This window comes from Solea senegalensis, linkage group LG7, assembly GCF_019176455.1.
Source record: "Solea senegalensis isolate Sse05_10M linkage group LG7, IFAPA_SoseM_1, whole genome shotgun sequence".
In the NCBI taxonomy this organism is placed as follows: domain Eukaryota; kingdom Metazoa; phylum Chordata; class Actinopteri; order Pleuronectiformes; family Soleidae; genus Solea; species Solea senegalensis.
In genome coordinates this window covers 4,735,523-4,756,959 of record NC_058027.1, presented here as the reverse complement: position 1 = coordinate 4,756,959, position 21,437 = coordinate 4,735,523, and the positions used below count along the sequence as shown (strand labels likewise).

Sequence of the window (21,437 nt, the reverse complement as noted above, 5' to 3'; positions counted from 1 at the left end):
GCGTACCCGAGAGAGTTATGCTGCGCAAAACATGCGCATATTTCATTTTCAGATTAAAAACCTGCATCTATTTCACACAATTCTCACACTGACCAGATATAACTCACAATGAGGTTGACAGCAGGAACGAATTTAAATTTAATTTAGATTAAGTTTAAATGTTTTAATGTTGAACAAGCTCAAGCCTTGGATTATTATTATGCTTCGACTGCAACAGTAAAGTTTATTATTAAAATTCTAACGTCTCACTGTTTTAATACTTTTACTTCTAAAACGCAAGCACATCTTATATCACAAAATAACTTTACACACTTAAGTAGAGTAAATGTCATATACTTTTGGTACGGTTATGGATGGATGATGTAACATTATAAAAACAACTGCTCAGATGAACAAAATGAAGATGCAAAACTACAAACAAAAAACAGCTGCTGCAAAAGAGGAAAGGTGCTTTACAATAAATGGAAGCCAATTATAAGATACAAACTCAAAATAACCTGAAATACTAATAACAAAAAACTATTCAATTTCAAAACACAGAGTCATAAAAATGACAATTTCTTGTCTTTACACCTGTTTTCCTATAGTGAACAATAAGTCAGAAGATAACAAAGACGTATGCCATTATTTATATGTCGTCAGTTCACATGCAAACTTGGTAAGAATGGATTTTAATGGGGAATCGTATTGATTATATCAATAAATAATGCTGAAGTGAATTCCAGACATCTGACATGTTTAACTTTAGATTGATACTGTCAGCATGGTAATGACACAAAACCCAGGACCAAAACCTTTTAATGAACCAAATATATTGCTTTTACTTTGGGTAAAAGGTTAGTTTTTTCAAATTAATTACTGGATAAAAGTACATTTTCCTTTACATTTTCTTTTCTTTTTTCTTTTGTACATTTTCTTTGGCATTTCTGTCAGCCGAGGAGGTGTCATATTTTATTTCAACACCAGAGGGCAGACATGGGCCTTGTTTCTGTGAATCTCTCTGGCTGCATGTTCTGATGCCATTGAATGTAAACAACAACAAGACCAACAAAGAAAACAACAAGTTGATGTGCAGTTTGAACATCTACGAGGCTTGAGATTATTTTAATTTTAATTTTATGTCTTCAAGAGGAATGAATACATATTTTAGTTAAAACGACAAAAGCAGCGAAGCATGGGTTTTTACCAGAGTATTTACAATGAATGTGAAATTTTGACATTATGATTAATGAAATTAAAAAAAATCTTAACAATTGGGTAATGACAAAACAAGTGAGGAACAGTTTCAGGGCAATCATTACAAAACATGCAGTTTTCTTCAATGGCTTTTTAAAATCAGTTTTTAATATAGATAGGTAGATTTTGTGAATAAGTTTCATGTCATTTCTTCATATCAGTCATGAAGAAACCAAACCTTTTCCAAGGAGTACCGTTCACAAACATGTTCCAATATGAAATAACGTAGGGTAATGACAGAAATGTCTTTTTGGAATATGGTTCTTATCATTTCATTGAAGTTGATGGAAGGATTGAAAAACAAACTTTCCTTAAGGGCGTTGTCTGCTGGAGATAAACATGTACATTGTTCAATATCAAGCCTGGAACTGAAGGTCACGCTGACGCAACGAGGGGTCATGCTGACGCAAAGAGGGGTCACGCACGTCCGCCATAATTGGCGCAACACCTGTAACATTCATTTCCTGCAACAATAAATGACGCTCATGAAGACGTCTGCCCTGGCCACACCTCTTCAATAAACTTTATTGGCAAAAACAGTGCTTTTCCCATACTTAAGGACAGCGCTTTAAGTCGGACAGATGTGAATTTATTAGCCCCCTTCACTCACTCCTTTACTTGGCCATTAGTTAAGTGACAGGACACGAGCGTGCGGGAAACCCGCACCAATACATGTGATTACGTTAAAAGATCGCACAATCTGTTCATATTTACGTAATGAGCCTGACATTTCGCTGATTGATTAAACTGTGGGGTGTAAATATTTTTAACGGGGCCTTGATTTACAATCCAACAAAGCAAAAAAGAGGCCGATTTATTTGTCTTTCTATGAAAACGGGGGGTTTCTGGTAAGCGCCCGGTGTCTGGAGGCCCGACGTGACATCTCAGCCGTGACTTGAGTGATTCAATAGACAGTGAAAGATTTTTTTATAGAAAGACACAGTCTCTGTGTGCATTATTGGTGGAAAAAAAACAAAGAGGTAGAGGGCTGTCAGCACTTTTGTCAGGCTAACTGTTGAGAAAAGTGACGGCGTTATCAGCAGTAACCGTGATTTACGCGGGGAAATTTTTAATCAAGATGACTGGTGTATTCAGATTAAATTAGAAGAGAAATGGAATCAATGACCTCCATATATTGCTCTGCTGCCTTATGAATTAGCTGTGATTTTTGTACTGTGGTGGCAGTGGTGGGGAGGCCGTGTCATAAAAACAGGCCAAATGGCATTTGTCATAGAGCTGACAAGTCACACTACTAAATGAGGTCCTATTGATTCGCATGACTTTTCATCAGCCAAATTAAAAGCTGCAGTTTGATAGCGGTTCCGTCTGCAAGGCCTGTTACGTATTCTCTTCTCGGCCACTAAATCACGTTCCAAAATGCCAATGAAAACTCCTTCAATTGGAACTTGTTACTGGGAAGAATTCGCGCGGTGAAGCGAACGTGATGCCGATGCAGTGGCAGTCGCCCTGTACTGAATTATAACATTTGTTTATATAATTATTGTCAAGGAACTCTAAACTTTCCCCGCTCAGCCACATTTAAGCATCGGCTCATCCTGGTTAGCAGTTATGACGGATGACAAACTAAAACTTTGACCATAATCATAGAAATAGCAACTCTTGTCCGTAGTGCTTTTACATGAACAGTATAACATGATCAAACATGTTATAACTACAAAAAAAACACAGAAGTATATGCTAAAAACGATTATCAAATGATGAATATAAAACATAATCAGTACAATAAAATATAACAAAGCTAAAACTACACTTGATAATACACTGAAAGACAACTTACAAGTCAAATAAACCTAATATACTTAAAACAATGAATGTGTACAGCTCTGTTTTTCTTTTCCCCAGCACTTAACCTTCGTTGTAAACAGTTTTTATTTCTGATATTAATTTGACTTCAGTTGGCAATGCGTTCCAGAGTTGACAGCCGTTGATGGAGAATGTGGATTGTTGAAATGTGGTCTTATAATATTTTACAGTTAGGATTCACCTCACTATATATATGTATATATATACATATATATAGAAAGACATGTGTTGTTCAATAGTGTTTCTTTTTGTGTGAAATGTTAAACCTAGTCTGACCTTTAGTTCCTCTCCTGTTTTTTTTTTTAATGTGCTATTTAAATGTATATGTATTATAAACAGTAGTAGATTACTGGAGTATAATGTTGGTAGTCTCATACCCTAGACCTTTCTTTAGTTGAATAATAAACTATTTATTTCAGCACTATAATATAGGTTGTTTTTTTTGAGTGAAAATCAAATTTAATCAATGGAAGTCATATGAACTTTTTACCTGGAGCCCAATGAGAATGAGTTGCTCTCACTATAAGTTTAGTTCCATCTTAATCCTTTAGCACCAATAACAAAGCTCTAAGTCACATATTTTACAATATTTTTTCATGCTTTAGTTTGAACAATGTGAGCTCAATCACACATTGAGACACCATGTTGTCAACACTGTGGGATTTATGTACTGTATGTAGTTAATTCTCTGTCACCTGTGACCACATGACTAACTATAAAACATGCAATATATTATCATTTTAAAATGGATATCATTGGTGAGCCCTTGTTTTTGTCACATTGGGTTATATGTGACCTATTTTTTTGCTGAACAGCTCATAAATATACTGTATTGGGTTATTTATCTGCAGATTGAATAGATCCATGACATCAATCAATCAATCAATCAATCAATCATGACATTAAAAAAGCTTACGCAAACATTGAAATATTAATACCTTTTACATTTAAAATCGATATTTCTCATAATATTCTCATAAATTGTATTTTTTTTATTCCTTATATTTCACATCTCTGAACCCTTTGCTGGTGTAACTACGTGGGATCAAAAGAGTCTAATCTAATCTAATCTAATCTAATCTACTCCAGCAACATATGATCACATAGTCATTTATGTATAGTAATGGGAAACACCTTAAAATAAACCATTAAGTAATCATCAGTTAATGATAAACTAATAACCTGTGATTAAGTAATCATTAGTGTATAGTCAACTAATCATTAACTAATCATGAGTTAATCCTGACCCAGTGTTACCTGGGGCAGTACAAGGCCAAGTGGAAAGGGAACTTGGCCTGTGACTGGAGGGTTGCCAGTTTGAGTCCCTACCAGAGTGTTGACGTTGCCATTTACTGTAACTCCAGACTTAACTTAACTACATGTACATAACCCTTTAGACAAACCTGTACAAACTGCATACAATCTGCTTCTTTAAGCACGTGACCAAATATCAAGAATAATCTCATGCTTTCGGTCTGTTCTGTGTTGCTTTTGTGACGAACGTGTGATGCTGAGTTAATGCCCTTGCAGTCGTGGCACAGCGCTGATTGTTTTTTATTCCCTCTTCGCGCGAGCAGCTTGTGTCTGTCAGCCCACTTAAGAGTACATTTAATCACTATATAAATATGTGAGAGGGGACTAAGTGGCACGGTACTGCATGTCCTCCAATCTGCTCTTTAATCACAGCCCTTACAGGGGAACCCAATAAAACACTGCGCCACACACACACACACTCATCATGCCGTTGCTCCTGGAAATTAAAATGGGCCTGTGTGACATCACCATAAGGCTTTTGATCGCTTAACATCCTCTTCATTAACTTAATTATTTGGCTATCAGTAAACCCCCACCAAGTAATTAATATATGAGAGCTTTTGTAGTAAATTAAAACTGGGAATGGAGAATTTTGCTTTGCTCACAGGCAGCAGTGACTATTTTTTATGTCACTTTAGTGGATTTTACTTAAAAACACAGACATGCTGTATGTTGACTTCACTTAAACCTAGTTTTGAGGGTCTTTTTACCTGGTCTTGTCTTCATTATTGTGAGGAATACAGACCATTGACGGAAACGGTCATTCAAAAATGGAACTGGTAAAACATTAATGTTGCACAAACTCCTTCAAAAACTCTTTGGTGGTGATTTATTCACTCGTTCATTCAGAAGTCAACACAGAAAGGCCCACGGTCGCGGGGCGACAATGTCGAGGACAACCTGCGTGTTAATGCGTAATCTTTTATTATACAACAACATCGAAACACAGCACACCGTGGTACTGCTCCTTTCCTTAGGTGGAAATGATCACTTATCAAATTAGCTGCTTTATCTGGGTATAAGACGCCAACACATTCCCTAATTATTGCTCATTTTGAGTGCATATATATATATTAACAGTCCAAATATGGCACCTTGTCAAATCCTGGTTCCCTAATGTGTTATGGACCCTGCACTTTGCAGAATGAATTAAACAAAACTAAATTCAACTAATTTGCTAAGGTGAAGCTTGTGGGTTTTACAGACCATAATACTGTATGCTTGCGGTAAGTTGCTGCATAATTCTTCAATTGCGAGTCAGCTTGGTTATTTTCAGTGTCTGTAAAATAAAGCTTGACCTGATTTTATTTATGTACTGTATGTTGAATCCACTTGCCTTGGTGTCAGTCCACTCTGGTCTTGGTCCTGGTTGTGGTGTGTGGTCTTCACGTCAATATTCTTCTTCAACCTTTGTGGTATTGTTTTATCTGTCGATCACAGCTCGCAGCTTAATGCCATTAAATTAAAAACTAAATTAACCATTACATTAGGTACAGATGATTATGTCCTGACCAGTTTTTTCTTCTTTTTTTTTACTTTTATGACCAAGTTCAAGCAAAACTAATGTCATTACCATCAACTTTAAAGGAATACTTCACCGATTAGCATTTAGCTTTGTATTACTAAAATTTCCCCAGTTGAGAAATATCTTCATTCTTTTCTTTGTTACGTGCTCACCAGTGACACTTGGTCCTGTTAGCATAACTGTTAGCAAAGATGGCGGATGGTGTTTACATTCTGGGAATGAGGTCCCGCCCCCTTCCGACAAAGTGGCACTGGTGGGCACACAACAAAAAAAAGAATGAAGATATTTCTGGACTCAGGGGAAACTGAGTATTATTTTCAAAAATACGACCCCTGTTCTAGTATTTCAAAGCTAAATGCAAATCGGTGAAGTATTCCTTTAATTGGATTGGTTGTATGAAATCCAGACCATTTACCGTGTTCACCCTCAAAAACCTTCAGTAAAAAAGCTCTGCGAGAAGAACGTGAGAAGCTAATTCAACTCAAAACAACCAAACTTTCAGCTTACTTTCCCCTTTTTTTTTTGTTTTATTATTTCTCGTTTTGCCGTCACATTTTAAACGTCATATCTACACCACAAACAAGTTCCAGATAAATACGCGTACACGATTCCTGTTTGTTCAAATAACTTAATAAATTCATTTACAACGTGAGAGAAGGAATTCACAGACATCAGCATCAGTACTCACACACTCACACACACACACACACACACACACACACACACACACACACACACACGACAATGTGAAACATGGGACGGCAGGTGTCTGTCGTTTCAGCTTCGGACACAAACGTTGCAGCTTGTTTGACTTTGACGCGGCGAGGGGAGGAAGAGGAGGAGGAGGCTGCACCTCTTCTGTACATTCTCACGCTGTCTCAACAGTTCGCTGGTGCGGCCGTGCGTGTTTGTTCACTGGGTGGAGCTGCAGCTGTCAGTGGACGGACAAAAGACAAGGTGACCAGGAGGTCATTAAACACACACACACACACACACACACACACACACATGAAAACAGCTCACATTTAGGGAGGAAATGAGCACCTTCATCTTCATCTTCTTCTTCTTCTTTTTAGCATGCTATGAAATGTACACAATATATTTGTACCACAGTCCTGTGTGTGTGTTTGGTGTCACATTCACAGTTTTGGAAGTGAGTCCCACTGTCCCAGTGTCCCAGTGTCCCAGCGCAATGTCTCCGTCCTCACAGTCCAGCTCCAATCTTCCTGTCGCCTGCTCCCACTTGCACTCCGTCCAGCTCCTCGTCAGAGAAAGGGCTGTGGGGATTGTAGCCGACCTCTGTGCCGCGCTGCAAGAAGTCTGTGGGTCGAGGCATCCCCACGCCGTTGCCCATGGCAACGGGGAAAGCGTGCCTGCCTCCCGCCTCTTCCTCCTCCTCCTCCTCGTCCTCGTCCTCCTCCTCTTCCTCCTCCTCCTCCTCTTCCCCGTCCTCCATGTCGAGGTTTATCCCGCCGTCATCAGGACTGGGAGCTCGCCTGCTCTCGGCAGATTTGTCCTTGGCAGTCTTTCCTCCGCTGCGCAGTCGCTCGGCGTCAGACTGAGCTGACGCGCTGGCCTGCTCCTTCGCCTTCCGGCTGCGCTTCCACTTCATCCTGCGATTCTGGAACCAGATCTTCACCTGCCGAGGGAAGATGGGAGGGGGGAAAAAAAGTTGGAAAAATTTTAGAGAATAAACTTTCTTTTTGGCTTGTGTGAGGAATATAAAATGAACCGATATAGTGTATTTAATGCAAGAATAATAATAATCATTTTAAACATAGTCATCAAACAGAAAATAAAAGTGTCATTGTTTTCATTCAGGTTTTTAGAGAGATGCATTTCCTGTTATTTTTGAATGACAAATGAACTCTTTCACCTTACACTGTATGGTATGTCGTTTCCATAATACATAATTAACTACTACAATTTATCAGTAACTGATCATAATTGGTGTTTACATTATTGCTTTTCATGGCTGTAAAAAAACAACAACCTGTAATTCTGTTTCATTCTAAATATTTTGTGCTATTGCTCTTTATAGATTTTAGAATTCAGGTTTTTTTTTATCTGGTTGAATAAAAAAAGAAGACTTCTCCTTTTTTAGGTGTTGTATCGATATCAAATATACTCATATATAATGTTACATTTAACAGTTTCCGTGTTACTTTAACACTGAAGAAGTTCTACTTATAAGTCATATCTCATTACATTAAAATGTAACTGTCCCTGATCTCTTCTGTGTTTTACTGTGATTTATTTTTGTATGAATGACTCGTGTGAATCACCTGTGTTTCAGTCAGCATGAGCGAGGTGGCCACTTCGAAGCGCTTGGGTCTGGACAGGTACTTGTTGAGTTTGAACTGGTTCTCCAGCTCCAGCAGCTGCTGACTGGTGAACGCCGTGCGAGGCCTCCGACACTTTCCCAGCAGACCGGACTGAGGGCCTGCTGCAGGAGGAGGAAGAAGAGCGCTGTGAGTGAGGGAGTCTTCATCATGTTTGTCTCTTTAAGGTTATCTTTTATGATGGTCTGCTTTTGACTGTGGAACAGTGGCTTCTTTTAAATAGAAACTTAGATCTAGAGATGTCCTTGTCTTAATGTTGTGTGTTTTATGTGTTTTATGTTTTATGTTTTAATTTATTGGGACAGGGTTTGGAGAAAAAGGGTCAAACATATAGTTGTGATTGAGTCAGGCTGTTTTTTTTATTGCACATAATGCTTTTTCCCCTTTAGGTTATCCTCATGTGGATTATATGGATGGATGGAGAGGGAGGACTTCCATATGTGTTCTATATCGTTTTCTCATACCCATTTATGCCAATAAAATTCACAATTAATAACAAAATAAAAGGACATAATGTTAGTGCAGATGAGTGTCTTCAACACTCTGTCACTGTTGTGTGTCTTCTGTTTACGTATTTATAAAAAGACCAAGGACGCGTGGGGTTCAATATTATTTGTTGCTGGGAACAGGCGCACATATGTGCGCACTCCACGGCCATCATTAACTCTGAGGGCTTTACAGTTTATTGTTGACACACACACGCACGCACGCACGCACGCACACACTGCAGCAGCAGAAGCGAGCGCGAGGGCCATAAAAACACAGGCGTGCCATTAACGTAATGAAAATTCAATGAAGGCTTTGGGGATTTTATTGACGAACGACGGCGCGTTGTAGGTGTTTGTTTATAGTTTTCCTTCTCACACAAAGACAGTTTTCATCAGGTTGGCGTTTATAGAGAAATAAATGTTGCGAAAATGAAAATATGACCACGTTTGCAGGGCTACAGCTGTAACAGCACACATGCAGACCATAATGGAAAGATACGCAGCATTATTACCTTGAATAATAAAAAACAATTTGACATAACAATCGTTCTTTTCTTTTTTTTTAAAAAAAGGTTGTAAATTAAAATGACACTGGCTGTAATAAATGAATTTACTACACAGTGCTTTTCCATCTTAAATCAAGAAATCCATCCCAGAATATATATAATTATATAACATAAGGGATTCATTTAAATCCTACATCACATCATAAAACAGATCAAATAATTAAGTAGGTTAGACATAATAATAACTAATACTAATACTAATACTAATTATAATAGCAGAATATACTGTAGGTTCTGTGTTGTTCTGTGAAACATTAACTTTGGTGCAGTGTTTACGACACAAGTCAAACGATCAGATTAAATATTGTACTTCCTTCTTGATAACGGTTCAGACTAAGTCTACAGTTTTGTTTTGTTTTTGCCGCAAGTGACACATATTTGGCTCAGTCTTACAACAATTTAAAAACAAACGCTGATGTATTAAAATCCTGGAAGAGACATATTAACTTTGTAGGCTGCAAAAAATAAGTGCAAAGTTATTTTTCTTGTCTCAAATGTGACAATTTGTTTAGAAATTGATTGTTGATATACAAAAATATTTTATAATTTTAAGGCGCCACTCTGAACACTAATCTGACTCAATCTTATTATTTTTTATTTTTTTAAACTGACGCATTTACATTTTTGGACATAATTATTTAAGGCTTATTCATCTCATACTCACTGCTGTAGTCCGGCAGTCGTGGCATCATGATGCCCGCGCGGATCCAGTGCTCCAGCGGCAAATGTCCAGCCATGGCCGCAGCCTTCAGGTGATCCGGGTAACTCTGCGTCAGCTGCGTGAAACCGGTGTAGGTGAAGGCGGGGTGCTGGCCTGCAGCACTCAGCGCCGACAGTGGATACATGGGTGCCGGGTACATGCCGTGGATGGCGCCCTGTTGTAGTGACGCGAGTCCTGGATGCGGGAGACTGAGGAGGCCCGCTTTGGGGATTATTCCGTTCTGGAGTTGCGTTGCGCGCGGGGACGGGGTGTCCGCGCGGCGGCAGGAGAGCGGACTGCCCGCGGGGCTGTCGCTGCTCTGACCCGGGGAGAGGTCTCTGCCGCACCGGTTGGTCTCATCCGCGAGCAGGGCGTCGATTCTGAAGTTTTTGGATTTCTCCATGGCGGCTTCAAAGGGCTGGACGGGTGCGCACACCTGTGCCGTGCGTCAGCGCGCAGAGAGCGGAGCCTCAAAACACAAACTCTGCTCTTGTCCTTATTATTTCATAAAAGCCCACATGGATCAGCTTAAAATAAAGCTGTAAAATGCTTAAAAAGACATATTATTATACTCATTTATTTTTAAAAAAAAAACTATTTTGCATGCGCGCTTCCTTGAATCCGCACGTGTCACTCAGCAGCATCGCGTCCCTCCTGCTCTTTAATCTTAATTTAACCTAGTACCGTGCGTATGTGTGTGTGTCTCCATCCTTCTCCTCCCCATTGCTGACACACTGACTGAAGGCCGTCCTGCACGAGCAGCATGAGCAGGGATTGGATGGAGGCAGAGCTGCATCTGACGGGCCTGTAATCAGCTAATTACTCGCTCGTTTCTCTCCCGCGGAAAGCGCTCAGAGTGAGGTAATGTCCAACCCTTGTCCCGCCTGAAAACACCTTCAACTGCATCAAAGTGCCGACGTACATTAGAAGATTAGGCGATTGTGTTTCCAGTGTCTCTCTTCCTCTCTCTCACTCCCACTGCCAGCTCACCACAGTCTGCAGACACCTTTGCCATAAACAAGGTGTTTTTTTGTTGTTGTTTTTTTTTTGGAAAGGTTGGAAAGTAATTATTAGTGCCGCAAACTGCATCCACACCTTAACAAAACACGCATTGGCTGCTTTTCAACAACAGTATAGGGTTATTCATTTCAGTCACACACACACATAGAAATACTGATGTGTAACTAAAGGAGTACAAATGCTGTGAAGTGGGAATAAATAGAAACAAAAATAGACATAAGAAAAGAAAATAGTAGAGAAGAGGGAGATCAATTAGGTGGGATTTAATAAAATGTAAAATTCTGATATGTAAATGAAATAATTCTGTTGTTTTCTTTTTACTGTTTGCATGTTCAGAATAATACTACTACTAGGATGAACTAAAACTGAGGTAATTGTTTTTGACAGTAAAGAGAGGAGGACTGCTGTCAGTAAACACCTTAAGACCATAAAAGTCCATAACCTTGAGACCTGAGACCTTGAGAACGCTCCTGCTCGAGTTTTAACCGGGACAAAAAACAACCACAAACACATTATTCCAGTTTTAAAGTCTTTACACTGACTCTTCCAGTCACTTATAGAAGAATCATCAAAGTCCTGCTGCTTGTTTACAAATCACTAAATGGTTTAGGCCCCATATAGAATACATTAATGACATATTAATAGAAAACACACCTGAGATCTATTGACTCAGGTCAGATAGTCGAACCCAGAGTTCAAACCAAATATGGTGAAGCAGCAGTTTTATAACCCCTCATACATTTTTAGTTGTTATGCTACAAACAAGTGGAACAAACAAACAGGGGTAATGAAATCAGCACCTAATATGAATATTTGAAAGTCAAAGTTAGAGAAAACACTGCATTTATCATAAGATTTTAACATTTTTATCTCCTGCACTTTACATTCTTTTAATCATTTTTAAATTCATAAAGTAAATTATTGTTATGACAAATGTGTTGGTCTTCTTTCTCTCTTTTTATTATTCTGTGCAATTCCAGTTTATTTAAAATTGCAAATTGTAATGTGTCCAAATTTTAAATGTTATTTTGTTTTCATGTCGAGTTGCCCTTGTGTGTGAGATGTGCTTTACAAATAAAGCAGCCTTGCCTTAAAATTCTGTGAACAATAATCATCCACATAGTAACTTGACTTTTCGACTATTTTATGTGAATAAAAAGCTAATTCATGTGCTGGAATTGCAAACATACGTAACAATATAATTGTTCCTTATTTTGATTTAATTCACAATTAAAAGAGGGTACCTCGATATATGAGCGTGCACAAGGCTACACAAATGCCATTGAAGGTCACTTCAAGACTCGCACACAAACTAAGGTGGAGGTGATGCAGGACATTCTCTTTAGTGCTTTATTGTCATTATTTGCCCCCCCCCCAAAAAAAACAAAAAAACACAAAATAATAATTACAATAATGGCACCTTTAATAAATGTACACGCAGCAAAATAATTAAACTTTATATAAAATTAGATCGGCCACTCCAATACACATGTATAGTCACTGTACATTCTTTATGCAGCCATAAGCAGAATTTGGGGCCCTTCTTAGTCACCATGCGCTTAACTATTATTGATTCAAAAAATATGTATGTTATTTATGATAAACCAGTGTCACGCTGTTTATTTTAAGTACATATCCAAATTTCACATCTAAAGTGGTATGCTGAACTTCAAAGAATAGAATAGAATAGAGTACTTTAAAGTAAATCAAATATATATATATACACATATGTAGAATCTTCAACTCCAAAATAAAACCAAATAACTTCACATAAACACTATTACATATCTAAATATATCTTAAGATATGTAAATTTCTTTCAAGAACTTTTGTTTTTTTCTTCACACTTCAATGCTTGCGGGCCCCTTGATCACCAGGGGCCCCCAAGCAGACACTTTTCCAATAAAACACTTCTAGCATCACTTGGCTCTACACAGACACGGCTCCATTCCATTTCCACTACTTCTCTGGACATTGGTGCGTATGACCAGTGTTTTATGTGATGGGGGTACGAGATGTGTATGGTAGAAAAATGATATATTAAAAGGACTCAGGTCAGTGAACAAAACAAGGAGCCAAACAGGACAACGTGATCCGCCAGAACTTATTGGAAGACTCAATGTTTCATGTTGACCCCCTAAAAGTGTGGGAGGGGCTTTGCATGTTATCAGTGTAATGGGGGAAATTCATCTGGATTTGCATCCATGCTGTTTGTAACTTTGTAACTCTGCAAACTCAAAATATTGATATTGATAATATTGATTCTCACGCTCGCGACTCTTTCGCGGGCCAGCAGTCTGTTGACGTCACATTTTTGTATCAGCTCAGCTCACTTCTATATCACGTCAGGTACTATCCCTAATGGGAAAGCAAACAAAATGAGCAGAGTCGAACCGAGTCGTAATGAAAAAGCACCATTAGCTCCCTTATGCATTGGGCCAGCTGTGCTCACATGAATAAACAGTGTAGTCTGATTGTGAGTGGGGTTTGGTGTGGGATATGTAATTGGCCGACGCGTGTGCTCGTGTGAAGTTGACCTCCAGAAAATTGGAGAGCCCTTGCAGCTCCTCCCACCTCTCTCTCTCTCTCTCTCAGGCAGATAAGCGTCTGTCTCTCTGGTGCTGATACAGAGGTAATTTGCTGCTCTCTGTGGCTGATTCTCTCAGCCTCCGTCGCTCCAATATCACATCCCCTGTTTTTATGATTTTAAAGTAATTTAAATGGCCAGGGCCACAGGTAAATACATCACCCGGGCCTGTAGACAAATGCAGGTGCACAAATGAGATTGAATCAGTGCCTGAAATGGTGCCCCCCTCCTTCATCTGAGCAGCAATGACTTTCTCAAATCAAATGGATTGTTTTTTATGATTTTAATGATTAAAACTGGCAAAACAAGACTTTCAGACTCTCATACATTGTCTATATGCTGTCTCAGCTCTGTAGGAAATGAAAAATATGAAATAAATCAATCTTTTATGCCATTTAATTTACTCCTTTATGCCATTCTTTTATTATTGCACTACTTTTTTTCTCACTGTTACTGCTACATTTTACTTTAAAGATTTTTTGTATTGTATTGCTGCTGTGTTAAAACTATTTCCCTTGGGGATGGATAAATATTTCTATTCTATTCTATTCTAAGTGTTTTTTTTCTTTTTTATTCTAAGAAGTGAGATACTACAGGACCCAGACATGCAAGTATATCACACTTAGGCGCGCATAATATCCAGAAAAATCCAGAAAAACCCATAATAACCTTTCATAATAATGATATTTTGCACAAAAGAGTGATGAATAATTTTTTTAAATAATCGCTCAATTAAATTAAGAAACAGCATCCAGGCCATACTGAAAAAAAAAATACAGTTTTCTTATTCATCTGAGTTATAATATTACGACTTTATTCTTTAATTATTGCAACTTTTTTCTCGTGTTCAACATTATTCTTGTAATATTACGACTTTATTCTCGAAAGTTTAAATATATGGACATAATTCTCCGTCATACAAAGTCAAGGGAATACCACTTTTTTTGCGATATCACAAACTCGAGTATCTACCAATTCCGATATTAGTCCGATACCGTCATTCTAGACCTTTTATGAACTATGAAGCTGTTAACAACACATTTGTACTGAATCATTTCAAAGACATAATTTTTCAACTGTGTAACAAATATTGTTCTCCCAAAAAGAAGAAATAAATTATAGTCTGTGCATAATGGAGCATGTGACATTATGTGGATTGTATCAGATTATACATTTGTATCCATCCAATATCCAATCCAATGATTTTTGACTAGTATCAGACGATACCGATCCTGACCAATACCAAATCCCATCCCTAGAGGGAGAACCATTAGTTTGTGGAGTTCTGAAACCGATTGGATGACGTGTCGTGGGATGACACATCGGAGACTCATTGCGTTTACACTTCTGCTCAATGTGGTCACAATGTGTCCTGTACTTACAAGTGGTCAAGCTCTATTCCATTGTAATCTGATCACAGAAAACGCATTTTAATGCCAGGTGTAAAAGAAGGGCCTCAGTGTTTTGCCTTGATGGACATTTTTCTTGACGTTTCACAGCAAATTTGTTGATCATCAAGCTCTTTGTCGTTTTTTACTTTATACAACTTGCTCTTTGAAATTGCAACATGGAGACGTACAAATGAGATTTCTTGTATAAGATTCCAGAGGTCTAGATATTCTAGTGGCCTCATAGTCAGTTGGTTCAACATTTTAGTCCAGATTAGTATATATCAGGGGTATCAAACTCAAATGACCATTGAGCATCTAGTCTGGTCAAGTGGGCGCCGACATAGAGGAAAAAAAGTGGGAAAAAAAACTATTTATAGCCAATGGGCAATATAAGATATTCATTATGATATTAGACAGAATTGCAAAGTAAAAGAGCTCTTTTTTTTTATATAAAATGATTCACAATAAAAACATATTTATGATGCACAAATTGAAAATTTAGCAAATAATGACGAGGATAATTGTGATTAAAACGGCTTAAATATATGTAATTTCATGTTGAGTGTAATACATTTAATAAAGCAATGATTACAACTTAATGTCTTATTACTATTATAAAAATATTACATGTGGGCCGCATGGAATCGATTGGAGGGCCACATGTGGCCCCCGGGCCACCAGTTTGACACATGTGGTATATATAAACAAGGATTGATTGCCGTAACCTTCCCTTTTAATTCAGTAAAACTTTTAATACATTACTTCCACCAAGAAGGTTACGTTTTTGGCCGCTCTTGTCTGTTTGTCTGTGAGCAGCATAACTCAAAAAGTAAAGGACAGACTTGGATGAAATGTTCTGCACGTTGTGGATTTTCTTTTTACACAATGCAGCAAAAAAAACGAGCAACCAAACACGTATTATTTGCATGTGCTTTGAAATGTTTAGTCCTCGGCGGCGCGCCTAGTCTTCAATCAACCTCAAAGGGCACATCTTACCCCTCTGTTCATTGAGCTCCACTGGCTATACTTAGCTGCTCGAATCAAATTCAAATCACTGATGCTAGCCTGGGTCTGCTCCCACCTACTTAAATGCTCTCCTAAAGGCTTATGGGGCGTCCCTGTCTATCTTCAAGAAGCTCTTGAAAACACAGATCTTCCAAGAGCATTTTCTGTCCTAGCACTTACCCTTAACCTAACCCTAACCCTTACCCTTACCCTAACCCTACCCTGAACTATCTCCTTCTGCACTTTCTTTCCGCTATGGTTTTTTGTTTGCAATTCTGACCATGGGTGGGCCTTACGAAGCTGGCTGCTGATTGGCTGCTGTGTTTTGGACCAATAGCTCAATGGACCGGAAGTAGTCACAGGCTACTAAAAAATATAGAAAATATTGACACTGATCTAATTCCATACCAAAAAGAGCACCAGGTAGCAGGTGCTATCCCTAATGATAATGCAAAAAAAGAAGGGTTGAGTTGAACTGAGTCGTGCTAAAACAGCTAAGTCTGATTTAACCGCCAGCAAATTTTATTTGCAATTTGTGTATTTTGATTTTGTGGCTTATTTGTCTTTGCTCAATTCATAAAGTGTTGTTTGCTTCTTAAAAAGTAATTCCATACGCATGCACACGCATGCCCTCTTGAACCCTTCCCTGGAACTCTCCAAACACAGCACACACACCTTTGACGGCAAGAGGACAATTGGTTCAAAGAAGCCGACGGCCCTTGACATTGCATCACAAAGCCCAGATTTATCGTCAGTAACCTTAGCAGCAGTTTACTGAAACATTACAGAGCTTATCAGCAATTACAGGCATCATTTTCAATCATTACCACGGACATGAGACATGCTTACAGTATCCTGGAACAATCCAGGTGAGCTCTGGACTGATTCAAACTTACTGCCCGCTGGTCTTCACTTGTTTAAATGCTGATAAGACCCTTTAAGTTGCTATTGATAGATAAGAATAATGCATTTTCAGGAGCTGAAATAACCCTTTTACAGCTATAGTTACCCTAAAGCACCATATTACTATCATTACAAATGATGAATGATAGTGCTTTGGCCCATTTTTCCAGAATAACTTGCAAAAGCTGGGAGTTATTTACAATTTACTGCATGTTAACATAGTGTATTAACAATTTTAAAAAACACTGTTGTTGTACATGGAGTTGAACACCAGATGTTGCATGTTGAATTTGAAATTTGAACAGTACAACACATATTTAAAATAATATTTGTTTGAGTCTTTTTTTTTGGCCTGTTCAAAAACAGGCCAAAAAAATGGAAACTATGTACAGGTGTTTTTCCTACTTTGTCCTTTTCTGGCAACAAAGATGCTGATTCGCCGGGTGTTAAAGGGCTTAAAGAACTCTCCTTTATCTTCATCATCATCTCTTCATTCACTTATCTCCTGATCTTCAAGCTCCTTTCTAACGGTCGCGTCAGATGTCAGAGTCTTTTTCTTTTTCTCTATAATAATTGTAAGGTCTTGCCTTAAGATAAAATAAAATTCAGTATTTAGTAGAAGTTTGACATCAAATGCAGTATCTGGGTGTGAAATTCAATTTAGTACAATTTCAGTCGGACTTTTAAAAGGCTAGTTTTAGTACTACTAACACAAGATATTATGTAAATGTACTTATTTTCTGGGCTTTGAAGAGGTAAAGAGCATTAGAGACATGGGAAGCTGAACTTAATATTTACACGATCGTCTTCAGTCACATTCCCTGCGCAGCTATCGATCCGACAGCTGTTTTTCCCACCAGCCGTGTTCATGGAGTCCGGCGGCCGCACTGTGGCTGTGATAAATGGTTGAGACGCACAATGGGCTCCCTGTGAAGGGAAAATCAAGTCTGCACACCCGCGGTAATTAGACTAATTCCCATAATGTTAAAGGCACATGATAAATCAGCTCGCCTTCTGCCAGACCTTGGGACCAAAATTAATGCTGTCTCATTAAAGAGATAAAGCTAATCTATGGGAGTTTTAGTCCTCTCCTGAGCCTCTGTACCACGTACCCATCATTTATTAACAAATATTGAGCTTTGCCATGTGACATCTTGCCCACTGGATGTGAATCTCTTTTTGTGTGCCTTTGCTGATTTCAAGTACAGAGTTTCTTTCTTCACTGTTGAGTGTGAACCTAACTGAACCTTCACCATAGCCAGAGAACGGTCTTTATTCCAACTGTGATTTGTAAAAACTTGTCAAGACAGGAGGTGGAGCTGGAGGTGGCAGAGCTGAAGATGCTGAGATTCAGATATTCGGAGGACATGAGGACAGTTGGTATAAGACGATTCACTGTGGTGACCCTTAAAGGGAGAACCCAAAAAAAGAAGAAGAATTTGAGACAGCGATGAATGTTGTTGCATTTCCAGGGTCAGAGAGTAATACTGCTTGTCGAAAAGAGACTTTGCGGGGTCACATTTTGTCCTCCAAACGAAAGTGTCCTACATTTTTAAAATACTGTGAAATTCTGTTTTTTTAAACAATGTGATGACTTCCTGTTGCTCTCAGACAGTGTCCTCTAGTCAGCCAGTGTGGGCTGCCTCAAAAAAGCTGGGAAAATATCTTTTGTATTTCGAAAATACAAGCGTACAGTATTTTATGTGACTGCTGTATCTTGTAGGTTATTTTGACACATTTTTGCCCATGCTTGGTCTAACCTATGTGGCTGCGTAGTGTGTTTCTTTGGGAAAACTAAAGATCCCTGTGGATCCCAGATGCCGTACACCTGTTTAACAGCTTGATAACGGAAATGTCTAATCAGCCAATCACGTGGCAGCAAGTCAATGCATTTAGACATGCAGACAGGGTCAAGGCGGCCTGCTGAAGGTCAAACTGAGTATGAGAATGAGGAAGAAGGTGATTTAAGCGACTTTTGGCACATTTTTCATCACAGAGTTCCAGAGAACCAGGAACTATCCCTAATGGAAAAGCAAAAAAGGTTGAGTTGAGCAGAGTAGAGCTGGAACTGTACGACGGGAAAGTGCCGTTTGAATGTGGCGTGGTTGTTGGAGGCAGAAGTGCAGGTCTGAGTTTCTCTAATGTTTAAAATGCACTGCTGAAGCCAGAGGTCAGAAGAGAATGACCAGACTGCTTCTTACCTTGTAGACAGCGGTGTGTGGTCAGGATTTTTAAAATTATTAATGATAATAACAACAACAATAATAATAACATAAAATAAATGAGTCCACTTGTCTTTGTTTTCTGTGTGATGTCATGACCAAGAAAGATGGTTGTGTTTAGTTGTTTTGTGTCAATGTTGTCTTGCGGTTTCCGGATTTTATTTTGAAATTTCTCTCTCCTCTTGTTTCATGTAACTTGCCTTGAGTGGAAACAATTAATTGATTACTAAATTAATCGGCAACTATTTTGATAATCAAATAATTGGTTTGGTGCTTTTTTTTTAATGATTAACACAAGATTTCCGGTTGTTTAAGCTTCTTAAATGTGAGTATTCTCTTCATTTCTTTGCTCTGGATAACAAATAAATCATCAAAAGTCAATCATTTAGGTTTGTGGACAAAACATGAAAGTTGAGAACATCATCATTTCCACCAATCAACATTTTTCTGATATTCTGAACTCTGATATTCTGGCTCAATCTAATGATTCTAACGGAGTAATGAAGTAAATGCAGTAAGACACTGAGCACTTTGTTCTGCACCTAAAGTGTCATAATGAGAGGTGTCACTTTGATGTGTTGAGCTGATGAAGGATCCTCCGCGCTGAATTGCTCTCCTGTATCTTTCAGTTATGATCTTAGCTAATCAATTGCAGCTTAATAAACCACAACGGAGGCAGCGCAAATATAAAAAAAAAGCCACGGGTCCAGAGTCCTGCTGCTTTACATGAGAATTGGGGAATTCCAAGCATGCGGCGCAACAGTCCCTATCCCGGCTCACCTGTTTCATTTTTCCACACTGAAAACAAAAGCTTCCATTCAACATAATCCAGTCCAGTGTGAGTTTTATGGCCATTTAATGGGTCCATCCATTTAACAGCCCTGTGTTTTACTATCACTCATTCAACGGCCCCTTTGTGCGCGGACATGGGAGATAAGAGATAAACGCGCCTTATAAGCAACAACAAGGCATCATTACTTTCACCCTGCTATCTCATTGTGCCGCTCCACCGTGCATTATCTGCCCACTTATGAGGATATTCCGAGTCATCAAACGCTTTGAAGGTCTCCGCCAGTTGGCTGTTTGCTCCCCCCATTCAGATAAACTCTGTTTCATCCTTGGGTGTTATAAATACAGTGTCTTTCATTCCACTGAGAGCCTATTAAATCGCCATCAGCTTGAGAACAAGGCTTATACTGCGGCTCATAATAACATTTTCTGCCACGCTATGAGGAAATTGCCCACTGACATTAGCTTTACTCAGGTAATGTCCTCTTATTGCCCAATTTACCCGTTAACACTAACCAAAGGTTAGTGAGGGAAGAGGGACAGACGAGCAGTTCAAGGCAGATGGATTTGATTTTACAGGAAAAGAAAAGTGTGGGTTGATGTTTTGGAACTACTGTATTGGGATTTGAATAAATGATTTAAAGAACATGGCATGTGCCAAACCGTTAAAACCCAGTAAACATTTAAAATATTAAATAAAACCTCACAAAACCACTGACATTCAACCGACACTTTATCTTGGTTCCAAAAGAAGACTAACGGCTGAAAATCATTTTTCATGAAGACAGAGCATGAGGAGAAGAAACTTAACTTAAACTTCAATGACAAACCAAGTTCATCCATGCATTTGAATAATCTCTTAAGCAAATATCGTTAAAACTCTTATAGTTCCACCTCCCATTAGGTCATTTCTGTTAATACACAAGTCAATATTGAAAAAAAAAAAAATTGAAATGAATTGATCAGTCGCTTGAATCTGTCAATAGACTTAATGGAGTGCTTTCGAGATTTGTCACTGTGAAACTGTGGCAGAGGTAAATCACAGCGCGGCGATGTATTTTAATGGCCCCGAATTGATCAAAATGTCGTCAGGTGTGACAAAGTGTGGTCAGTCCGGCTACTTTGGCAACACGGGACTGATGAAGTGACAAAACAGTCAGAACAGAGCGAGCACAGAGCACCAATATTCAGACTTCGGCTTATTTTTATGTAATTTTAGCATGTTTAACAGGCAACAAGAGCAAAAATACAAATAGTTTGCTAATTGTGACTTAAATTAACGCTCTACAAATCATGTGCAGTTGTAATGTTTTGAGTTTGATTCATAGTAAAGTACATTACACCGACTTTGGTTGAAGTGGTTTGTATACGTTCACCTCCGCCCTTTTCTTTGCCTTCATTGTATTTGCTCTGTTTATGGCTACAAGGGTAGAGGAGAGGTCAGGGAAGTCATCCCTCTCTGTCAGTGAGCTAATTGGTTTGAATAAACTGCCCCCGCCTCCTGATGAACTGCTTTGCATGTCTT

General features: G+C 38.6%; 1 protein-coding gene across 2 annotated transcripts; it reads right to left on the bottom strand.

Annotated features, from left to right (window-relative positions):
• Positions 1-6,968: 6,968 nt before the first annotated feature.
• On the bottom strand, positions 6,969-11,246 carry mnx2b (motor neuron and pancreas homeobox 2b). Of its 2 annotated transcripts, none has more exons than XM_044029716.1 (3): positions 9,960-11,246; positions 8,185-8,342; positions 6,969-7,538 (listed from the first exon to the last, which is right to left on the bottom strand). In XM_044029716.1, exons 1-3 carry the CDS (start codon positions 10,396-10,398, stop codon positions 7,104-7,106), a joined length of 1,032 nt encoding a protein of 343 aa, XP_043885651.1. In that variant the 5' UTR covers positions 10,399-11,246; the 3' UTR covers positions 6,969-7,103. The 2 variants fall into 2 exon arrangements, with proteins under 2 accessions (XP_043885651.1, XP_043885650.1); XM_044029715.1 differs by having other exon boundaries at positions 8,185-8,345; positions 9,960-11,244.
• Between the last annotated feature and the right edge of the window lie 10,191 nt (positions 11,247-21,437).

Coding starts and splice junctions, on each gene's coding strand:
- mnx2b (XM_044029715.1), bottom strand. CDS start 10,398: ATGGAGAAATCCAAAAACTTCAGAATCGACGCCCTGCTCGCGGATGAG. Junction 8,346..9,959: donor ACGACTGCCGGACTACAGCA/GTGAGTATGAGA, acceptor CTCCTCCTGCAG/CAGGCCCTCAGTCCGGTCTG. Junction 7,539..8,184: donor TCATGCTGACTGAAACACAG/GTGATTCACACG, acceptor TTCCCTCGGCAG/GTGAAGATCTGGTTCCAGAA.